At 41.2% G+C, this 23,427-nt stretch overlaps 2 protein-coding genes across 4 annotated transcripts in view; one reads left to right on the forward strand and one right to left on the reverse strand.

Annotated features, from left to right (window-relative positions):
- Positions 1-2,135: 2,135 nt before the first annotated feature.
- LOC132343545 (uncharacterized) lies at positions 2,136-6,639 on the reverse strand. Its single transcript, XM_059880185.1, has 3 exons — positions 6,460-6,639; positions 4,487-5,054; positions 2,136-3,248 (listed from the first exon to the last, which is right to left on the reverse strand). Exons 1-3 carry the CDS (start codon positions 6,637-6,639, stop codon positions 3,211-3,213), a joined length of 786 nt encoding a protein of 261 aa, XP_059736168.1. The 3' UTR covers positions 2,136-3,210.
- Positions 4,863-23,427, forward strand: part of CNTN3 (contactin 3) — a 399,434-nt gene continuing 380,869 nt past the window's right edge. For 2 of the 3 annotated variants that reach the window (XM_024983152.2, XM_059880039.1), the window contains exon 1: positions 4,863-5,086. The gene's annotated coding sequence lies outside the window, so the exon portion shown is untranslated. The remainder of the gene's footprint in view (positions 5,087-23,427) is intronic. The other variant, XM_059880038.1, reaches the window with a different exon arrangement.

A 23,427-nucleotide genomic window follows, 5' to 3' on the forward strand; every position in this document is an offset into this window, starting at 1 on the left:
GGGAAAGACTACCCACTCCAGTATTCTGGCCTGGAGAATTCCATGGACAGTCCATGGGGTTGCAAAGAGTCAGACACGACTGAGCAACTTCTTCCGTATAGGAAATTAATATTCTTTAAAATTTTACTTTGGACTAGTCACTGTTAACCTAGATGAAATAATTCTCAGTAGAACTCTGTGATTTCATACCTATTTAAGGAATTCCAATATTGTTTTTTAACTTCCATTAATTTCCATCCCTAAGGTTTGAGATGTGCCAATTGGATGGTGTGTTAACATGAAAACATAGTTGTTCAAAGTATGGTTTCTGGACCAGCAGCACAAGCATCATCTGAGAACTTGGTAGAAATGCAGAGTCTCAGGTCTTACTCCAGAGGTGCTAAATGAGAACCTGTGTTTTATCCATATTTCCAGTTGCAGGCACATTCAAGTTTTACAAGTGCTGGACTAGAATGGGTAGCAAAGTCCACTAAAACTCACAGGAATGTACAGAAAGGAGAGTCTAGCACCAGACCCCCTCAATTCAAGGCCAAACCTTGCTACTTACAGCTTGCATAATCTTCAAACAGAGAGCTTCCAAATATATGAATTCATTTTTCTGTCTTAGTGCCTTCATCTGTAAAAAGATGTTAAAACAACAGTTACCTCCTGGGGTTGTTTTAAGAGTTGCAAGATACTGGGTATAAGCAATGAATACCTGGCACGCTGGAAATTCTTTCAGTCATTAAACATTCATGGTACACGTATCATGTGTAGGTCAGATATGTACTGGGAGCAGTGAATGCCACAGTACACAAACAAAAAAAGACCCTGCTTTTGTGCATCTTACATTCTATCGAGGGATTCTGGCAACAAAAAAACATGTAAAAAAAGTCACATAGGGCTATTCTGTGAAGTAAACAGAATGACAGCAAAGCTATTACAGAAATTTTGGCAATCACCTTCGGAGGAGAAAAGTGAGTTGTTGTTGTTCAGTCCCTAAGTCGTGTCTGACTCTTTGTGACTCCACAGACTGCAGCATACCAGGCTTCCTTGTCCTTCACTATCTCCCAGAGTTTGCTCAAACTCATGTCCATTGAGTCAGTGATGCTAACCAGCCATCTCATCCTCTGCCACCTCCTTCTCCTCTAGGCCCTCAATCTTTCCCAGCATCATAGACAAATGAATTAGTTATCTTAATCAAACAGAAGCTAAGTTTCAGATACATTGATAAGCGTTTTTATATGCATTCATGTTTCCAGAATCCTCCAGTTTGACTCTTACCATAAAAGTGGAGAAATTGCTTGAATAAGACATTTAAGGTGAAAGTTTCATGGAAGAATGTTTGCTTGCGTTACCCAGTTATTGTGACTAGTTTTTACTCTCATTTGGAATGCTGAAAACTCTTTAGTCTGACGCAAGGAATTTCCTAGAACCGCCCACCTCAGCCTTAGAGATGACAATTCTGTATACTCAATAATACAATCTCTACAGCTAGCTTTTTACTTGGGGACAGTATCATGTGAAAGTTCATAGGACTTATCTTTCCACCTATGGAAACTAGAAGACTCCTCACCTCTTTTTACAGAAATGGGTATGTTTAACATGGGGCTTTCCAGGTGGTTCAGAGTTAAAGAATTCGCCTACAATGCAGGAGCCTCAGGAGATGCAGATTGGATCTCTGGGTAGGGAAGATCCCCTGGAGAAGGAAATGGCAATCCACTTCAGTATTCTTGCCCAGAGAATCCCATGGAAAGAGGAGCCTGGTGGGCTACAGTCCAGAGGCTCGCAAAAAGTCAGACACAACAGAAGTGACTTAGCACGCATATGTTTAACTTAGTAACTTGGCTACATTCCGATTTACACTTTTCCCTCAGAATGTCAGTCTGTGGGTTTAGTAGGTATTTTTCTTCATTTCCTTCTGCTTCGCAATAAATAGGCAAACAAATAAATGTTATACAGTGTCAGTGGCATGAAATAGCTTCTGTATTCCAACACAGATGGGGTATCTTAATAATGAGAAGATGATCTCACACTTTAAAGTGCTTTGATATAAAAGGTGCCATATAAAAAGGAAGTTATTATTCTTAGTTATAATCCCCTAAAAAAGAGGGGGGTTTGCCATCTAAATGGCTGCTGAAAATTAACTGCAGAATTGCTTATAATGCTACAATCAGTTGAGGCCAAATTCAATAAAAACTCCATCCGGCATTCACAGTGAGAAGACCCACATGTGCCTTTAATTTTTTTTTTTTAAATTTCCTGGGCTTCCGGCCCAGAAATTGGATGGAAATTTTATTTAAACCTGCTCTTGTGTATCAACTTTTGGTAAATATCAGGTTTTCAGTTGACTCACATTATGCTTTACATTTTGAGCAAAGGGAGGAAATAAAATGATGCATATCTCTTTATATACATATATTTACACACCTCTTACCTCTTCTGATTATGAAACTGGCTCACACAAAATGCTCATCATTACTCCTGCAAATTTAGGGTGTCCCCCTCTCTGCTACAACCATAGATTCGAAATTCCACTAAATTTCTTTCCAGCGCTAATCAGCTTTCGCCAGCACAGGCAATGTAATCTGAGTTTGGAAATGACTAATTATTTGGAGACAGCGTTGGAGGGTTCAGGTTTGGATTTCTCTCCCTCTCATTTAAAGCAACTTCTGTCTTTTTCCCGTCATTTTGCTGCCTGGGGCCAGCTCCCCCTCCTTGATAAAAATGCTCTTTCCCTTCCCATTAGACAGGGTCTATGTTTATGTATGTATGCGAAGGAAAATGCATTGTGAGACATCAACTTGCAAATATTAAGAGAAGAGGCACTCCTGTGATGGATGTGGGCCTGGCAGTAATTGCACCTGCTAGGTGAAGGCATGAACATAATTTGCATGGAAAGTTTCCTCAGTTCCTTCCAGAATACACCAGTTCTACCCAATAAAACATGCTGTCACACTCAGGGGGCTTGCCAACATGTTCCCAGATTGCAAGCAAAAAGATTATTTACAGTAACCAATAACAACTGAAGCGACCATAAACCACCGTTGGGTACCTGTTCTATTTTTTTCTTTTGCTAAGTAGAGAGACCTTAAGGAGTCCAAATTTACTGCAATTAAATTCTGATGGGGAAAAGCACATTATTTTTATTTATAGCAGTGAGCTCTATCTATGCTTGCCTCCCCTCTTTTGAAACATAAATAATTTCATCTTCTTCTTCTTCTTCTTTTTTCATTCAGCCATTTCTTTGACAGGGAAGAATAGTTTTCCTGACAAAGTGAGAGACAGGGTTAAAGTGGGCACGATCAAAGTTACGCAGTATATCCCAGGACCCTGCTGTGTGCTCAAGGGGAAAGGAGGCATAGCTGCCCACATAGTTCTGGGGTACACCGTCTCACTTTGAAGCAGTTTCTTTCTGCCAGCAGGCAGGACTGGAGCCCTGCGTGTGGGCTTCACTGGAGGGAGCGGTGCCCTGCATCTTACTGACCTGGGTTCTACCTGTTGTCTTGTATACCTCCTGAAGGGGTTTTCCAAAAGCCTGAATCCCTTTCTGAGTTGTAGGGGACTAAACAGAAACACATATTTCTGGGAGAAATAAGCAAAAATAGAAAGAACAGTCGAGCAGCCATTTTCCTTAACCCCCCTCTCAGGTCTTTTTGGCCCAGGTCACTGCTCTTGACTCGAGGTTGTGTTCCTCTGACGGGAGGGATCAGAGAGAGGAAAGGACAGGAGAGGAGACAGGGCTCTTTTAAGTGTAATTTTTTTAAAAAGAGAGGTTTTTTTTTTTTTTTTTTTTTTTTACTATAAAGGAAGGCAAATTTATGCTACACTTTAAAAATAATGTCAAATAATTATAAAATTCAGTCCCAGTTTCCGTTTTACTCACAAGGACTGTTGTTATCAGTATCTTGGGACATCCTTCCAGAAATGGTGAAGGCATAAATATGCATGCACACATGTATTATGAGCAAAAAACTGAAAATACTTTTCCTGAACCCTTTTTCTCCTAGTAATACCTCTTGAAGGTCATTTCATGCCAATATCGGTATATGTACTTCCGTCTCTGTAGTTGCTGTATTATATTTTACATCCTATGCCTCCACTATGTTTTAACTAGCTATTCTCCTAATCATGGTAGGCTGTTTCCTACAGTTTTTCAATTAGAAGTAAAGCTACACTGAACAACCGTTGCACAGGTAGGGAAGTCAGTCTAGTCTAGCTGTTCAAAGCACGGGTTTAGGACTTCAGCAGGCTTTCATTCAAGGCCAGATTCTCCAAACACTGTCTGTTATTTAAGAAAATAAAGGTGATAAGATCTACCTCACAGGGTCCTTGTAAAAAGACACCGCCCCCCACCCCCAAGGAGGGAATTATTCTCATAACTGACTCAATGAAGCCTTAGTCAAATTATTTCCTCATCACTAAAGCAGGGAGTAATAATAGATCCAGGGGTGCTCTGGGGACAAGCAATAAATAACTAATTCACTTCAACCGCGCAGTCTACTACCTGGTACAAAGAGAACCCTTGGTGTACTACTGACTTCAATATTAAAATTGTCCATCTTTGTGCACTTGTAGGAGCGAAGCAGCAGGAACCCCCTACCTTTAACCCCGTGCTCCCTGGAGCCCAACTGTGCGCGCACGAGGCCACCCAGTGGTGACACGTTGACCACCTCCCCCCTCCGGCGCCTCGCCCAGGGCCCTGCGGAGGGCGAACGCACGCGGGCGCACGCGGCCCGAGCGCAGGGCGACGCGGGGTCCAGCGGGGCGCAGCGGGGAGAGCCGGCGGCGCGAGGCGCGGGACCTCGTTGGCTGTTCCGCAGCGCTCCCCGCCCCTCCCGCCCGCGCGTCTCCCCTCCTTCCCGCGCCCGCGCGGAAAGGCGGAGGCGCAGGCAGCGCTTGCTCGGCGCCGGCAGCAGCCACAGCAGCCTGGCGCGCGGTGGCGGCGGCTGTCGGGCGGGCGCCGAGGGCTCGGCTGGGAACAGCGCGGACCGGGACACTGCGGCGGCGGCTCGCGCGGGCGCGCACTGCTGCCCGGCGGGCCCGGGCTGTCGGTGGCTGGCAAGTTGGCGGGGCTAGCGCCTGGTCAGCTAGCTGCAGGGAACAGGTAGGTTCTGACATGCCCGGCTCCTCGCGCCGGTCCAGGTACTGGAATGAGCCATCAGCTGGGGTAAACTTTCCTCACTGGCTTCATGGCTCCTCAGCCCCAAAGTTTGTTTGCGGAGAAATACACCTCAAGGGTCGAGAATAAAAGCTGCCTCTCCTGGCTGCTTTGCTTTAGAGGGGTTATTTTGCCTTTTCTCGGGGGAGGATTGATTTCCAGATAGGAAGACGCCGCATCCCTGGCAGGAACTTGGCGAAAAGCGAGGTGGGTTCCCCTGGCTTACCCTTTACGGAGCGGTTTTGGCCAGTGAAAGTTGGGAGGAAAAGTTGCTAACCATGAGGGTGCAGAGGAAGAACCCCAGGTTCATGGTGCAGAGAGTGAAAATGGGAAACCTTTTTTTTTTTTTTTGCCAGAACCCTCCTTCTGGCTTCCAGCTCTGAGCAAGCCAGGGTGGAGGATGCTTCTATTTAGCAATCAAGTTTTCCAGCTGCATTCAGTTTCCACTTTCAAATCTGCAGTCTTGGACGGAATCCTCCGTTGCGTTCATTTGCCAGGTTTTTTCTGATGGGCAGTGATCCAGTGTAATTGAGATTGGCCACTGGTCTTTGGATGCTTCTCAGTTCTCTGAGGAGCCCTGCGAAGCTCACCAAGCAGGTATCAGAATATTGAGATCAGAAAACTAGGAAGTGCTAACCGGGCAGTCCAAGTCATAACACCTTGGGGGATTTTTTTTTTTTTTTTTGGTTTGCTTGATGTGAACAGCTTCTGGGCTCTGCTTGTGCAAAGCTCCACGGCCCGCCAGTCCTATCCTTCCCTGTATCCTTCCCTGTATCGCATTTGTTTATTGATTTTCAACACAGAGATGCGCCCAGAGGAATGATTTAATAACAAACGGTGCCCGCTATGGGAAGGAGAGCAAATCTCCGTTCTGAGCCTAAGGGAGGGACACAGATAGAGCTCTGGGAAAGGGGTGGCTAAATCTGTCCATCTCAAACCAAGATGTGGGGAAACACAGCTAGAGAAAGCAACAGACAGGAGATGTGTCTTGTGCAGGAGGGAGGTCAGAAACCCCGGCTCATGTGGTGACTAGCTAAATGCAGAAATAATTTAAAGATGATTAAGCAAGAATAACTGGGGGAAAAAAAGTAGGAAGACTGTGAGTGCTGTGGTCTCTGTCTACCCCCACAGAGATGAATATCACACCAGCTGAAAAAGAATTCTGATCTGTAAATAGATTAAAAACAGGAATTAATCAGAACAATGAATCAGAGCCCTTCTGAGATTGAAAGGAGAAGTAATTGCTTTTGAAACAGCTATTATGTCTCAATATTGAAGTCAAATGTGTTACTTTTGCCTTGTTAGCTCTGTTTACTAACAGTAACAGGACTTTGGCTGCTGTAACCTGGCATCTGAGTTTGTGGTTTTAACCCTTTGTGGGTCAAGGTACTAGCGACGAAGTTGTCAGGGGTTAATATCCATATTCGTTTGAACAGTGCTTGCAAAATGCCTACTATGTGCCAATTACTGAGGGCAATAAGACAGGTTCTCGCAAGCATTGTTCATAAAAGATGTCTGATAGGTTCAGCTTTCTTAATGGGAAGACTGCAAATTATAAAATTAGGGGCTTCAGGGATTACTCATGTTTGAATGCATGCTTGTAATCAGTTGAGAGTCAACATGTAGTTTGAGGACCCCGGAAAGGATCCATATCCATCAGGAACATAGAGCCAATTGCTGCACATTTGTTTTTACATGAGTGGTGGGACTGAATACATATGCATGGGCCTCCTTTCTAAAGATGGGCTATCGGAGGCATTGAGTGGCTAATTGATTTGCAGCAGAATAGATTCAGGCACTGCCTGCCTCAGCAGACAATAATGTTCAGCCCCATGCCCTACTTGCTGTCTGGATGTCATTAATGTCAGCCTGAAGACATGAAGGCATTAAGTTCATTTCCACAGGAGAATGCTAACTTTTAAATATCTTTTACAACACAACCAGATAGCCCAAGTGTTCCTTCAAATGGGAACAAAACATTTAATAGGACCAAAGTGCTGAGCAATTTCAACTCCAGCAAAAGATTAGCTGCGGACAACAAGCTGTGGCCTTTCTGTTGCTGATTTATGTTCAATTTTATCACTGTCACATTTCATATATGCCTAGTTATTACAAAATAATAACCTCTTCGCTCTGCTGGCAAGGTATGTCTTTCTCTTTTATAAGTTTCTAACTCCTTCTCATCCATTTAGTACACATTTTCCAGCTTTGTTTTTACTGCATAATTTAAGTATCCAACTTGAAGTTCTCATTAACTCTTAATATGTTTTGTGCTGAAATAGTATATAGATATAATTGCCCCTTTCAAACCGCCAGATCTATATATAGCTCAGTGTATTGTTGCAATGCCACCAAACAGAGAAGCTCTATTTTCCAGTCACCAGTTAGTAAGTTGTTAGCAGTAAGGTAATGTTATCTTATGCATTAGGAGATACGCGGAGGGCAGGAGGATTTATTGATGCTGTGCATGTTTGCTTGCCATCTCTGATTTAATCATTACCAGTCCAACTTTAATAACCCTTCTGATCTTAGGGAGGTACTTTGTCTCCCTAAAGATGGGCATCTCTGAGGTGCTCCTATAATTTTATTAGTCACTTAGTGCTATTGGGCTATTCCTTTCTTACGCTTGATAATAAGCATTGGATAATACCCCTTTTTGCAAAGATGTTTGGCAGTAATTAGCATCCTGCAGCCACAGAATATTTTAAGATAGAACACTGCTTGAGATTGATGGGTTACAGATCTCAGTCTCAGATCTAATTTGTATAAAAAATTCAGAATTGAGAATTGGATCATGTGTGTGAAATGATTTTTGTGTCCACTCCCCCCAAGCATTCTTTGCCCCTTAGTCCCTATCCCCATTGCAGCTCAGTATGTCTCCTAAACACGATGGAATATTCCTTTTGAAAATTTGCTGCAGGATAAATGCACTTTCTCTTTGAAACTTTGTATGCCAAGTTTCAATCCACAGTAGAGTTTTATCCCCCCCCTTTTATGTACATGTTATAAACAAGAAATAAGGCTTTGTAATAGAAGTGCTGGCAGAACTTTATTGCATCTCAAACAGCTCTGCTACTTGGAATGTAAATATTTGTAGAATCTTTACTGTGCAAGAAGCTGCCTTGCCAAAAAAGTGAGAAGAAATGACTATTTTATTAAGTAGGATAAAATAATTCAGAAGGTATGCATATTCCTTATGGTAGACATATTGACATTTTAAGAATAGATTATGTATGTTATAGCAATTCCATAGCACTCTCTTAGGTGCCTTTAGAAATCAGACTATAAATTTTCTGTGTTCTAAAATAGAACAGATTTGTTTTTCTAAATCGTGACTCTGAATGCCTTGGAAATGTTAAGAGATGAGCTCTGTAATTCAAAAAGCACTTTGATTATATTGCTGATAAATGAGCCTGACAGTATACTATTTTTAATAGAATAAAGAATTATTGGGATCACAAAACTTGAAAAACTCTTATTTTGGGAACTAGTGCAACTCAGTTCTCATGTGTCCTTTTGATTATAACTCTAAAACATTTCTCCGGTTTGCCCACTTCCCTCCAGTCATATCATCCTACTCCAACTCACCATCTTCTCTCCTGAGACAACTACACTGGCTTCCCTGCCTTCTTTCTTGATTCTTTCCCCAAATTCTTCTTGCACAGCTGTCAGGGCAGTATTTTTCTTTTTTCAATGTAAATTAAATTAGTACTCCTCTCCTCCAAGCACTTAGATGGCTTTCTATGGTGTTCAGAGCTATTTGTGATAAGAGAGTCCTGTAGGATTCAAACACTACCAGTAGGAACTTACTATGCTAAGTTACTTCAGTCATGTCCGACTCTGCGCAACCCCATAGATGGCAGCCCACCAGGCTCCCCCATCCCTAGGATTCTCCAGGCAAGAACACTGGAGTGGGTTGCCATTTCCTTCTGCTTCTAGGCTTTATTTTTTATGTCTGTGGTTTTGTTGACCTCTTTCCTGCCTTAGGGCTCCATCTGTCCCGTTGTCTCGTAGCTCTCTTTAGCCTTTACCCCCAAACACACAAACACATGAAGACACACACACACTCTGAATATTTTGCCTGATGTTCATTCCTTAGGTCACAGTTCAAATACCAGTTTCTCAGAGAGGGCTCTCTTTGATTTCCTTTCTTCTCTAAATTAGGGCACCTCTGTTCATATCCTCCATAACTTTCTGTTCATGTCCTTTTTGTTGTAACTTGGAACTGTTTCCTCATCTGATACCTGTTGACTGTTCTGTGAGCCATCTTGTGAACAGTTGTTATTCAGTCGCTCAGTTGTGTCCAGCTCTCTGTGATGCCATGGACTGCAGCACGCCAGGCTTCCCTGTCCTTGACTATCTCCCGGAGCTTGCTCAAACTCATGTCCATTGAGTCGGTGATGCCATCCAACCATCTGATCCTCTGTTGTCCCCTTCTCCTCCTGCCTTCAGTCTTTTCCAGCATCAGGGTCTTTTCCAATGAGTTGGGTCTTTTCAAATGAGTTGGCTCTTTGTATCAAGTGGCTAAAATATTGGAGCTTCAGTATCAATCATTCCGATGAATATTCAGGCTTGATTTCCTTTAGGATTGACTGGTTTGATCTCCATGCATTCCAAGGGACTGTCAAGAGTCTTCGCTAGCACCCGAATTTGAAAGAATTGATTCTTTAGCACTCAGCCTTCTTTATGATTCAACACCCACATCCATGTGTGACTACTGGAAAAATCATAACTTTGACTAGACAGACATTTGTCTGCAAAGTAATGTCTCTGCTTTTTAATACGTGGTCTATATTTGTCATAGCTTTTCTTCTAAGGAGCAAGAATCTTTAATTTCATGGCTGCAGTCACCATCTGCAGTGATTTTGCAGCCCAAGAAAATAAAGACTGTTACTGTTTCCATTGTTAACCCATTTTTTGCCATGAAGTGATGGAACCAGATGCCATGATCTTAGTTTTCTGAAAGTTGAATTTTAAGACAGCTTTTTTACTCTCCTCGTTCACTTTCAAGAGGTTCTTTAGTTCTTCTTCACTTTCTGCCATAAGGGTGGTGTCATCTGCATATCTGAGGTTATTGATATTTCTCCCAGCAATCTTGATTCCAGCTTGTGCTTCATCCAGCCCAGCATTTCACATAATGTATACTGCTTACAATTTAAATAAGCAGGGTGACAATATACAGCCTTAATGTACTCCTTTCCCAACTTTGAACCAGTCTGTTTTCACATATCTGGTTCTAACTTGCTTCTTGACCTGCATACAGACTTTTTAGGAGCAGGTACGTTATTCCTATCTCTTTAAGAATTTTCCACAGTTTGTTGTTATCCACAGAGTTAAAGGCTTTAGTGTAGTCCATGAAGCTGCAGTAGATGTTTTTCTAGAATTCTCTTGCTTTTTCTGTGATCTGATGGATGTTGACAATTTGATTACTGGTTCCTCTGTCTTTTCTAAGTTCAGCTTGTACATCTGGAAGTTATCAGTCCATGTACTGTTGAAGCATAGCTTAAAGGATTTTGAGCATTACTTTGCTAGCATGTGAAATAGGTGCAATTATGCGGTAGTGTGAACATTTTGGCATTGCTCTTCTTTGGGATTGCAATGAAAGTTGAGCATTTCCAGTCCTGTGGCCACCTCTGGGTTTTCCACATTTGCTGGCATATTGAGTGCAGCACTTTTACAGCATCATCTTTAGAATTTGAAATAGCTCAGGTGGAATTTGCTAGGAGTCAGACACGACTGAGCGACTTCACTTTCACTTTTCACTTTCATGCATTGGATAAGGAAATGGCAACCCACTCCAGTGTTCTTGCCTGGAGAATCCCAGGGACGGGGGAGCCTGGTGGGCTGCTGTCTCTGGGGTTGCACAGAGTCGGACACGACTGAAGCGACTTAGCAGCAGCAGCAGGTGGAATTCCGTCACCTCCACTAGCTTTGTTCGTAGTGATGCTTCCTAAGGCCCACTTAACTCCGCACTACAGGATCTCTGGTTCTAAATAAGTGATCACACCATCGTGTATATCCATGTCATTATGATCTTTCTTGTATAGTTCTTCCATGTATGCTTGCCACCTCTTCTTAACCTCTTCTGTCCATACCATTTCTGTCCTTTATTGTGCCCATCTTTGCATGAACTATTATTCCCTTGGTATCTCATATTTTCTTGAAGAGATATCTAGTCTTTCCCATTCTATTGTTTTCCTCTATTTTTTTCATTGTTTACTCAGGGAGGCTTTCTTATATCTCCTTGTTATTCTTTGGAACCCTGCATTCACATGGGTATATCTTTCCTTTTCTCCTTTGCCTTTTGCTTTTTATTTTCTCAATTTTTTGTGAGACCTCCTCAGACAACCATTTTGTCTTTTTGCATTTCTTTTTCTTGGGGATGGTTTTGAACAGTGCCTCCAGTATGGTGTTATGAACCTCCATCCTTAGTTCTTCAGGCACTCTGTCTATCAGATCTAATCCCTTGAATCTGTTTGTCACTTCCACTGTATAATTGTAAGGGATTTGATTTAGATACCTGAATGGTCTAGTGGTTTTCCCTGCTTTCTTCAATTTATGTCTGAATTTTTCAATAAGTAGTTCATGATCTGAGCCACAGTCAGCTCTTGGTCTTTTTTTTTTCCTGACTGTATAGAGCTTCTCCATCTTTGGCTGCAAAGAATATAATGAATCTGATTTCAGTACAGGCTTCCCTGATGGCTCAGATAGTAAAGAGTTCAATTTTGGTATTGACCATCTGATAATGTCCATGTGTAGAGCCGTCTCTTGTGTTGTTGGAGGAGGTTGTTTGCTATGACCAGTGTGTTCTCTTGGCAAAACTCTGTTAGCCTTTGTCCTGCTTCATTTTGTACTCCAAGGCCAAACTTGCCTGTTACTCCAGGTATCTCTTGATTTCTTACTTTTGAATTTCATTCACCTATGATGAAAAAGACACCTTTCTTTGATGTTAGTTCTAGATGGTCTTGTAGGTCTTCATAGAACCATTCATCTTCAACTTCTTCAGCATTACTGGTTGGGGCATAGAGTTGTATTACTAATATGTTAAATGGTTTGCCTTGGAAATAATCAGAGATATTCTGTCATTTTTGAAATTGCACCCAAGCACTGCATTTTGAACTCTTTTGTTGACTATGATGGCTACTCCATTTCTTCTAAGGGATTCTTGCCCACAGTAATAGATATAATGGTCATCTGAGTTAAATCTACCTGTTCCCATCCACTTTAGTTCACTGAGTCTGTTGATGTTCACTCTTGTCATCTGTTTGACCACTTTCAATTTACTTTGATTCATGGACCTAACATTCCAGGTTCCTACGCAGTATTGTTCTTTACAGCATCAGACTTTACTCCCACCACCAGACACATCCACAACTGGGTGTTGTTTTTGCTTTGGCTCCGTCTCTTCATTCCTTCTTGAGCTATTTCTCCACTCTTCTCCAGTAGCGTATCTGGCACCTACTGACCTTAGTTCATCTTTCAGTGTCCTATCTTTTTGCCTTTTCATACTGTTCATGGGGTTCTCAAGGCAAGAATGATGAAGTGGTTTGTCATTTCCTTCTCCAGGGTACCACATTTTGTCAGAACTCTACACCAAGACCTGTCCATTTTGAGAGGCCCTACATTGTATGGCTCATAGTTTCATTGAGTAAGGCAGGGCTGCAATCTGTGTGATCAGTTTGGTCAGGCAGTTACCACATCTGTTTTCCTTGCTAGTGCAAGGCAGCTCCTGTCATAGTACCTGGCTCATAGTGAGTTTGATCCACCATGCAGCTTGCTGTTGCTGTTCACTTTCTAAGTTGTATCTGACTCTTTGTGACCCCAAGGACTGTATAGCTTTCCAGGCTCCTCTGTCCATGGGATTTTCAAGGCAAGAATACTGGAGTGGGTTGCCATTTTCTTCTCCTGGGGATCTTCCTGACCCAGGAATCGACCTCTGTCTCCTGCTTGGCTAGTAGATTCTTTACCACCAAGCCACTAGGAAGCCCTGATCCCACCCATGAGAACTGTGCTTTGGGGGCATTGAGTTTGCAACATGTGACTGAGCACCCCTGTGACCAGGGATTCCGTGAAGATTCTCCCTGTTCAGCAAAAGTCTGCAGCTGGCTTTCAGAGTATTCTCTCTGTGGCATTGTGCATAGTCTCTTAGATCTCCTGAATACCTACTACTTCAGACTTATTTTGTCAATATGGCAGTCATCCTTTTTCTTCTCAAGCTGGTTCAAATTTAGATGATGTCTTTTTTCTTTGACTCTCATCGTGGTCCTCAAGGCATGTGGCACCAGAGGTCTTTGACATCACCCTCTTCTTTTGTTCCTGCTGCTGCTGCTAAATCACTTCAGTCGTGTCCGACTCTGTGTGACCCCATAGACGGCAGCCCACCAGGCTCCCCCGTCCCTGGGATTCTCCAGGCAAGAACACTGGAGTGGGTTGCCATTTCCTTCTCCAATGCATGAAAGTGAAAAGTGAAAGTGAAGTGGCTCAGTCGTGTCTGACTCTTAGCGACCCCATGGACTGCAGCCTACCAGGCTCCTCCATCCATGGGATTTTCCAGGCAAGAGTACTGGAGTGGGGTGCCACTGCCTTCTCCGTCCTTTGTTCCTGTAGGTAGTCAATTGCTTAAAAATACAAGAACTTTTTTTCAGGTTTTATGCACCAGTGTAGTGTCCGAGGGCTTCCTTGGTGACTCAGGTAAAGAATCTGCCTGCGATGTGGGAGATCAAGGTTTGATCCCTGAATTGGGAAGATCCCCTGGAGAAGGCAATGGCTACCTACTCCAGTATTCTTGCCTGGATAATTCCATGGACAGAGAAGCCTAGTGAGCTATAGTTCATGGGGTTGCAAAGAATTGAACACAACTGAGTGACTAACACCTTCACTTTAGGGTCCAAGCACTTTATTTCCTGTACACATTTTACGTAAATATGGCAGGTTAAGAAACGATCTTCCTTCACTCCCTTTCTTGCTCCAGTCTTTCCAACCCATGGTGTTATGTTAATCCATTTTGTGTCATTGGACACTCACTGCCTAGAGAAGAAGTGCCACTGATGCAGCCTGTCTGCATGAGACTTCTTCCCCTGGTTCCCCCCACATGGAGCATTCCCACTACAGGCACCATCTTTCCTTACAATTCAGTGTGACATGACTTCAGGGTCTCTGCACCCAGGGGTTCCATCTCAAGCCCCTCATTCCCATTTCAGTTCATCTCTACCCTTAATTCACTGTTACCTCTGACAGGAAAGCTCTTTACTTTCAATCCTACCATTTATCTAGCTATGCCCATCCATTTTTCTCCAAGAAGTCTTTCTTGTCCTCCCAGACTAGATTTGCCCCAGGCTGTCTGCTCTTACCTGTGTTTTAAAATGTTCTTTAGAGAGACAATGGATTAGAGTTTAACACTATTCATTTTTTAACATCTGCCTTTCCTGATAGTCTGTGAGTAGAGTAGAACCCATGTATTAGGATTTTGGTAAGTATTTGTGGAAGGAAATAAAGATAGATTCTACTGTAGTTATATGAGGGCTTCTTTTTTTGAACTTAAAATTATTTTAGTGTATATGTAAAGATTTTATTTTACTTTACACAGGGTGACAAGCCATTCGTTGACAGTAGATGAATATCTTGATAATGATCTGAATTTAGAAAATTCTTTTAACAGACCTGTACCCTAAAAGAAGCATAAGCTAAAGGTTGTCAGTATTATGGATTGGTCCTTGGTGTAATTGGTTCCTTTTAGTGCAAGGGGATAATTTGGAATTCTCAAATTTCATTTTTTATTAGAATAAAACATTTGGATAAGAAATAACTAAATGACTGTATCACAAGAAATCAAAAGCAGTTCTTCCTGAGCTATAAGTAATTGCTTATAAATGAATGAAAGCTTTATGAGCATTAAGCAGTCTCACCAGTTATCCTTCAAACAGAAAGCCCCTTTTATTGTGCTGAATATACTCTTTTTTCACTGCTTCCCAGTTAATGATCTTTCTAGAAATGTGGACTTTCCTTCTTGAAATAATGGAAATCCCTTGGCCCTTACAGGACTTTCAGAGTTACCTGTGGGAGTGAGTCTTGGTAACCTACATCTTAAAACCTTTTGTTTTGAAGTTATTATACTCATAGCAGGTTGCAGAGATAGTACAAAGAGTTCTGAATATCCTTCACCCATCCCCCCATGATGGCGACGTTGCCTATAGCTGTAGTATGATACCAGAACCAGTAAATCGATCCTAGTGCATTGCCTTAACCAGACAGCAGATCTTATTCTGTGTCACTATTGGTTTAACCTGATTGCAAGAATGTGTACATACCTCTGTGCTGTTTTATGCCATATATAGGTTCATGAGTCTAGAATTTTAATTTAAAGGACAGCTATCCTGAGAGCTGCAGTTTCCATGTGAGCCTACACTGATGTAATATTTTTCAAGTATCTTTGAGGTGTCAAAAGTGCCACTTCTACAGACCTTTTTCTATGCAAATATTTGTCTTCTTAAATATCATGCGGTTCTTTACCTTGGAGTTGCCTGTGTGTGTGTGTATATATATATATATATATATATATATATATATAAAAGTTGCTATAGAAATGGAAATCTTGGCATTTTATAAACCAGGATATGACATTTGGGTGGTTCTCTGTGGTCATTGGTTTGGGAATCTGTGTTGACTTTCAGTACTACTTTTAACAAGTCCTGCAGGCAAACGTGTTTGTTTAATCAGAGTTGGATGGCACTTTTATGCCACCAGGACGAAGACCCAGCTGAATGCGTTCTTGTATTTTCAAACCAAATCACAGTCCATTTTTATTTCTTACATAGAAATAGTCACTCTTTAAAATAACTTAACACGTTGCAGTAGACGGTAATGACCCTTTTCAGGCAATTAAAATCAACCGAACAGTATAGCGAGGGATCTAATCTTATGGCTGCTACTCACTGGGGCTGGCCGCCTCTGTGAATGTAAAGCAGCCGAAAGTTGCTGATTACCATTCCTTGTTACTAATTCTGATGAATATTCTGAGGCCTCTAGAATATAGATAAGGCTCAGTCGTACCCAAGTTGGGTGCATGCAGCAGTCGACAGTACCTCCTTTACCCCCACCCATTCCCTATACCTACAAAGGCATTCACATTTATACATTGGGCAGTTTGTCATTTTTTTCAGCTATTCTCAGTGACTCTTTACTGGGACTTCTTTTATTTTTGACAAGTGAAACCAACTGAGTGCTGTGTATACCTGCTGTGCAGTTTGGAAACTTGAGTCTTGTGTGTCAAATATTTTCTTGCTCATATTCTCATGCCATTAAATAAAATGTTTCTCATATGCAATGGAAAGATAATACATGTTTATATTTAGTGCTAATTTACTGAATTGTTATATCGCTAATATTAAGCAGTAATTGCCTCTGTGGGGTTGTTGTTGTAGTACTCATTAGAAATATTAGTTTTTAAAAATAACAAAAAGGTCTTAGTATATAGGTTTTGTTGTGTCATAAAACAAATCATATATTCTGTAAAGGTTCTTATACATGGAGGGCATACATATCTCCAAAGATGAGAAGTGCTGGACTTACAGGCATTATCTCTTTTTAATCTAATAGGGTCATACTTGTCTGTTGCTATAAATGTTTTTGCATTACAACTAGCTTGCGAATACCTTGTCATTTTTCCAGAAACTTCTTATGGGGTTTTCTTCCTGAATCTTGATTTTTTTAAAATTATTATTCCATCTGATTATTAGTAATCTGATTATTTCTTTGTCATTCTTCCCACCCACTTTCATTCATCTACCGAACACACCTTACCCAAGACATAGATTAGAATAGGGAATAGATTAATCCCAAATCATAAAGTCGTAGGACTTCCCAGGTGGTATTAGTGGTAAAGAACTCCCCTGCCAATGCAGGGGACCTAAGTGATGCAGGTTTGATCCTTGGGTCAGGAAGATCCCCTGGAGGAGGGCATGGCTACCCACTCTAGCATTCTTGCCTGGAGAATCCCATGGATAGAGGAGCCTGGTGGGCTGTAGTTCATAGGGTTGCATAGAATCGGACAGGACTGAAGCAACTTAGTGCACACACACACACACACACACACACACAACTTCATAGAGTAAGAAATGCATCCATTTTGTATGCGTCCAAGCAGAAGAGAATAAAATCTAATGATGGGAAGGCTTTTGCAGTTTTATATAGGGTTAAATGTCAGTGTTATTTAAAGTTAGTATCTTCTTCCTCCCTTCTTTTTCATCTCCCCTTCTCTTTATTTCCTTTTCTTAGTTTTATTTCTTGCTTTAGGGTCATATTTTTGAATTGACTCTTTTAGACTGACCCCTAGTAGGTAAATTTTTTCTGTTGTCTGTAATTGAAAAAATTACATATGTTTGCAGGTATCCCCCACCCCCCACCCCCAGGGTGGGGAAAGGAAAGTCTAAAATGTGTCTGTCAAGTTTGAATATCAGAGAAAAATAACTTTAGAAAAAGATAAAGTACACATCAGCCCTGTGGGAAACTGTCTGCAAAGATGGCTGCAATAACACTGTCCTTGGTACTCTGCTCTTTCTTCCCTTTAAGCAATGAATCTGTTTCCCTTCCCTTTGGGCTAAGTTATGGTATTTGAGCAATAAAATGTAGATAAAGTGAAGTGTAGGTATGAATGTGAATGCTGATCCTCAATCTTAAGACACTGGGAGGTTCCCTTCTTGCCATGAGTTGTTTTAGTTGCTAAGTCACGTCCGACTCTTTGCAACCCATGGACTGTAGCCCGCCAGGCTCCTCTGTCCATGGGATTTCCCAGGCAATAATACTGGAGTGGGTTGCCATTTCCTTCTTCTGGGGATCTGCCAGAACCAAGGATCAAACCTGTGTCTCCTGCATTGGCAGGCGGATTTTTTTATCACTGAGCCCCCTGGGAAGCCCATCTGTCCCTGAGACTACCACGTAAAAAGTCCAGGAAAGCCTTGTAACAATGAGTAGCCAGATAAAGGCAGAGCCAATAGCCAAAATTGGTAATCAGTCATGTGAGTGATCAGTTAAGCCATCGGAAGATTAATATTACATGAATGACCCCAGGCATAATGGCAAACCAATTGCTCAGCTTAACTCATGTCAAATGCATAATAATCAGCAAATACATGTGGTTAAGTGATTCAGTTTGGGGGTAGTTTATGCAGCAATAACACACACATTCTAATTTTAAAAGCATATTATAGTGTATGATCTTTTTAATGTGTTGTTGGATTCTGATTGCTAGAATTTTGTTAAGGATTTTTGCATCTATGTTCATCAGTGATATTGGCCTGTAGTTTTCTTTTTTTGTGGGATCTTTGTCAGGTTTTGGTATTAGGGTGATGGTGGCCTCATAGAATGAGTTTGGAAGTTTACCTTCCTCTGCAATTTTCTGGAAGAGTTTGAGCAGGATAGGTGTTAGCTCTTCTATCCCAGGGATGCAAGGATTCTTCAATATCCGCAAATCAATCAATGTAATACACCACATTAACAAATTGAAAAATAAAAACCATATGATTATCTCAATAGATGCAGAGAAAGCCTTTGACAAAATTCAACATCCATTTATGATAAAAACTCTCCAGAAAGCAGGAATAGAAGGAACATACCTCAACATAATAAAAGCTATATATGACAAACCCACAGCAAGCATTATCCTCAATGGTGAAAAATTGAAAGCATTTCCTCTAAAGTCAGGAACAAGACAAGGGTGCCCACTTTCACCATTACTATTCAACATAGTTTTGGAAGTTTTGGCCACAGCAATCAGAGCAGAAAAAGAAATAAAAGGAATCCAAATTGGAAAAGAAGAAGTAAAACTCTCACTATTTGCAGATGACATGATCCTCTACATAGAAAACCCTAAAGAGTCCACCAGAAAATTACTAGAAATAATCAATGACTACAGTAAAGTTGCAGGATATAAAATCAACACACAGAAATCCCTTGCATTCCTATACACTAATAATGAGAAAACAGAAAGAGAAATTAAGGAAACAATTCCATTCACCATTGCAACGGAAAGAATAAAATACTTAGGAATATATCTACCTAAAGAAACTAAAGACCTATATATAGAAAACTATAAAACACTGGTGAAAGAAATCAAAGAGGACACTAATAGATGGAGAAATATACCATGTTCATGGATTGGAAGAATCAATATAGTGAAAATGAGTATACTACCCAAAGCAATTTATAGATTCAACGCAATCCCTATCAAGCTACCAACAGTATTCTTCACAGAGCTAGAACAAATAATTTCACAATTTGTATGGAAATACAAAAAACCTCGAATAGCCAAAGCGATCTTGAGAAAGAAGAATGGAACTGGAGGAATCAACCTACCTGACTTCAGGCTCTACTACAAAGCCACAGTTATCAAGACAGTATGGTACTGGCACAAAGACAGAAATATTGATCAATGGAATAAAATAGAAAGCCCAGAGATAAATCCACGCACATATGGACACCTTATCTTCGACAAAGGAGGCAAGAATATACAATGGATTAAAGACAATCTCTTTAACAAGTGGTACTGGGAAATCTGGTCAACCACTTGTAAAAGAATGAAACTGAACCACTTTCTAACACCATACACAAAAATAAACTCAAAATGGATTAAAGATCTAAACGTAAGACCAGAAACTATAAAACTCCTAGAGGAGAACATAGGCAAAACACTCTCCGACATACATCACAGCAGGATCCTCTATGACCCATCTCCCAGAATATTGGAAATAAAAGCAAAAATAAGCAAATGGGACCTAATTAACCTTAAAAGCTTCTGCACATCAAAGGAAACTATTAGTAAGGTGAAAAGACAGCCTTCAGAATGGGAGAAAATAATAGCAAATGAAGCAACCGACAAACAACTAATCTCAAAAATATACAAGCAACTCCTACAGCTCAACTCCAGAAAAATAAACGACCCAATCAAAAAATGGGCCAAAGAACTAAATAGACATTTCTCCAAAAAAGACATACAGATGGCTAACAAACACATGAAAAGATGCTCAACATCACTCATTATCAGAGAAATGCAAATCAAAACCGCTATGAGGTACCATTTCACACCAGTCAGAATGGCTGCGATCCAAAAGTCTACAAATAATAAATGCTGGAGAGGGTGTGGAGAAAAGGGAACCCTCTTACACTGTTGGTGGGAATGCAAACTAGTACAGCCACTATGGAGAACAGTGTGGAGATTCCTTAAAAAACTGGAAATAGAACTGCCTTATGATCCAGCAACCCCACTGCTGGGCATACACACTGAGGAAACCAGAAGGGAAAGAGACACGTGTACCCCAATGTTCATCGCAGCACTGTTTATAATAGCCAAGACATGGAAGCAACCTAGCTGTCCATCAGCAGATGAATGGATAAGAAAGCTGTGGTACATATACACAATGGAGTATTACTCAGCCATTAAAAAGAATACATTTGAATCAGTTCTAATGAGGTGGATGAAACTGGAGCCTTTTATACAGAGTGAAGTAAGCCAGAAAGAAAAACATAAATACAGTATACTAACGCATATATATGGAATTTAGAAAGATGGTAACAATAACCCGGTGTACGAGACAGCAAAAGAGACACTGATGTATAGAACAGTCTTATGGACTCTGTGGGAGAGGGAGAGGGTGGGAAGATTTGGGAGAATGGCAATGAAACATGTAAAATATCATGTAGGAAATGAGTTGCCAGTCCAGGTTCGATGCATGATGCTGGATGCTTGGGGCTGGTGCACTGGGACGGCCCAGAGGGATGGTATGGGGAGGGAGGAGGGAGGAGGGTTCGGGATGGGGAACACATGTATACCTGTGGCGGATTCATTTTGATATTTGGCAAAACTAATACAATTATGTAAAGTTTAAAAATAAAATAAAATTAGAAAAAAAAATAAAGCTGAATAATATTCCAAAAAAAAAAAAAAAAAAGCATATTATAAAAGATAGGTAAATGTTAAAAACAAAAACTGGTCACGTTTTTAAAAAAAGTGGGGTCTTATCTCTTTTTTGTTATTTTATAAATGTTTTTAGTCAGCTTTTCTTTTATAACTAACTATCTGAAAATCTCAAGGGCTTCTAACAATAGAGTTCCCTTCCCTCTGTTGCCTGTGAGCTGAGGGTCGGCTCTGGGATGGTCTGGCTCCCTTCCATTCTGTGGAGTGACTTTCCAATGTTGCTTTCCATTTTGGAGTCCAGGTTGAAGGCCCAGTTTTAGTGGATACTGTGGTGCTCTCCCCAGGTCCACCTCTTCAGGGCCGATATATCTACCCACGTCTGCTCGGAAAACCAGCTATCAGTGGCCCTCAGCTTCCTCTCTCACCTAGGAATTTCCTCTTGTGTAGGGAGCTGTCTCAGCCAAGTTTATGCCTTTTCGTGGGTGGTGGCTCGTACAGGCAACTGACTGATACAGGGACAACAAAACCTGGTTCCCTGGTTTTGGCACAGCTCTGAAGGATCATCCCAACTCCAAAAGCCCTTTAGGACCAACTGACGCCTCCATTGCAGCTACTGTACCAGTTCCCCTCTGGCTGTTCTTGCCTTTTTCCTTTTTTTACCTTCCTAATACCTTCCCCCTCACCTCACCCTTTTTTCACAATCATTTCTCCGTTAAACCTTCTTCATCTCAGATTTTGTTCCTAGGGAATTCAAGTTAAAAAAGGTCCTTATTTCGGCTATATTCTCATGGAGGGGAATAGAAACCCAAGGGGCTCACCTGAACTGTGCAGTTGCTTTCGAAACTTTGGCTAGAACTGGTCATATATCAGGTTTTCTAGCATTTTGTTGGCCAGAAGCCACCATATGGCCAATAAAAAGATAAAGTAAATGTTTACAAATAATAGTAAATCTACTATAGTGTACCTCATGCACACAAAGTATGCTTTTAATTATATGTATACAAATTTTGCTCACTCCCTCTATAAAAACTATACCCCCAAAGTCTTATCTAATCATATCATCAGGCTAGAAGTCTAAGATTTTAGTGAAGTCTCAACATCTTATGAGACTAAAGCAAACCCTTCCTAGCACATTATAGTTTCTTCTGGGTCCTGGCGTATGCCTCATATCTCGATATGCTATCAAAAAACTGCATGGGCAAGACAGTGGGCGGAAACACATTCCACATATAGGTCTGGGGGTGAAGAAGAACTATTTGTGAATCATGAGTACAGTTTACATGTATGACTGATTTATTGCCACACTGATTCTACATAAATAGCAACCAGAAAATTTCAGTAGCCTCAAAGAGAAATTTATCTAGTTCTCACTTTTGCAGATTGGCTGGGGTGGCTCTGCTGAACTCAGCTACGCTTGCTCGTATTTTTGTGGATGAGCTGAGGGTTGGCACATCTTGACTGGGCTTTGCTCAAGCTGCAGGTCTGGCTGATTCAGGTGTTTCCACATGTTATTCTGGGGTGCAAGCTGAAGGAGAAGCTCCGTGGTGGAAACTATTCTTAATGCCAGTTGCATGAGTACAAAAGGATAAGTAGAAACATAGAAGATCTATCACGATCTTGGCTTGCAACTAGCATGTCACCTTTGTGTGTTCTGTGGGCCATAACAAGAAACACGGCCAAAGCCAAATTCCAGGGAACGGGACTATCCTCTGCCCCTTAAGTGGGAGGAACTGTCACATGGCCAAGGCACAGGTAGGGAGGGGTGGAGAATTTGAGCCAATAATGAATACTGCCGTACCAGCAAGCCTGATATCCATTAAGCGTTGTAAATGCCCCCTAGATTTTAGTTGGTTTTCAAATAAGGAACAGGAAATGTAAATGTCAGTTTATTGCCTTTAAATGAATTATAACTCTTTAATTGCTGCCTGAGTGGAAGAGTTCAGTATGAGGTCCAGCAATAGAGAGAAAATATAATGAAGGCTCTAAGGGAGCATACAGTCCAATGGGAAGAACTGACATGTATTTAGAAACCTGTGAACAATATTATGAAATTGTGCCTGTCATAATGCCTGTGCGTCTTAATCCAGGCCAACTTTGTTTACCACTTAATAGTTGGTGACCTTGGCTACATTCTTCAGCTTAGTTTCATATTTAAAGTTGGAATATTGATTCCAACTGTATAGATTTGTTGTAATAAGTATAGGAGGCAAGAACCTTAGGGGAAAGTCAATAGTTTTGCTACCTATTGATATTTGTGTTTGTACAATATTAGTGTTGGTGTCCTTAGTATTTACATTCTCTCTCTCTATATATATATATACATTCATAGAAAAATGGAAATGTGATACATGTGAAAAGACAAGGGAGTTCAGAAGAAAAG

This window comes from Bos taurus, chromosome 22 (assembly GCF_002263795.3).
Source record: "Bos taurus isolate L1 Dominette 01449 registration number 42190680 breed Hereford chromosome 22, ARS-UCD2.0, whole genome shotgun sequence".
Taxonomy (NCBI): domain Eukaryota; kingdom Metazoa; phylum Chordata; class Mammalia; order Artiodactyla; family Bovidae; genus Bos; species Bos taurus.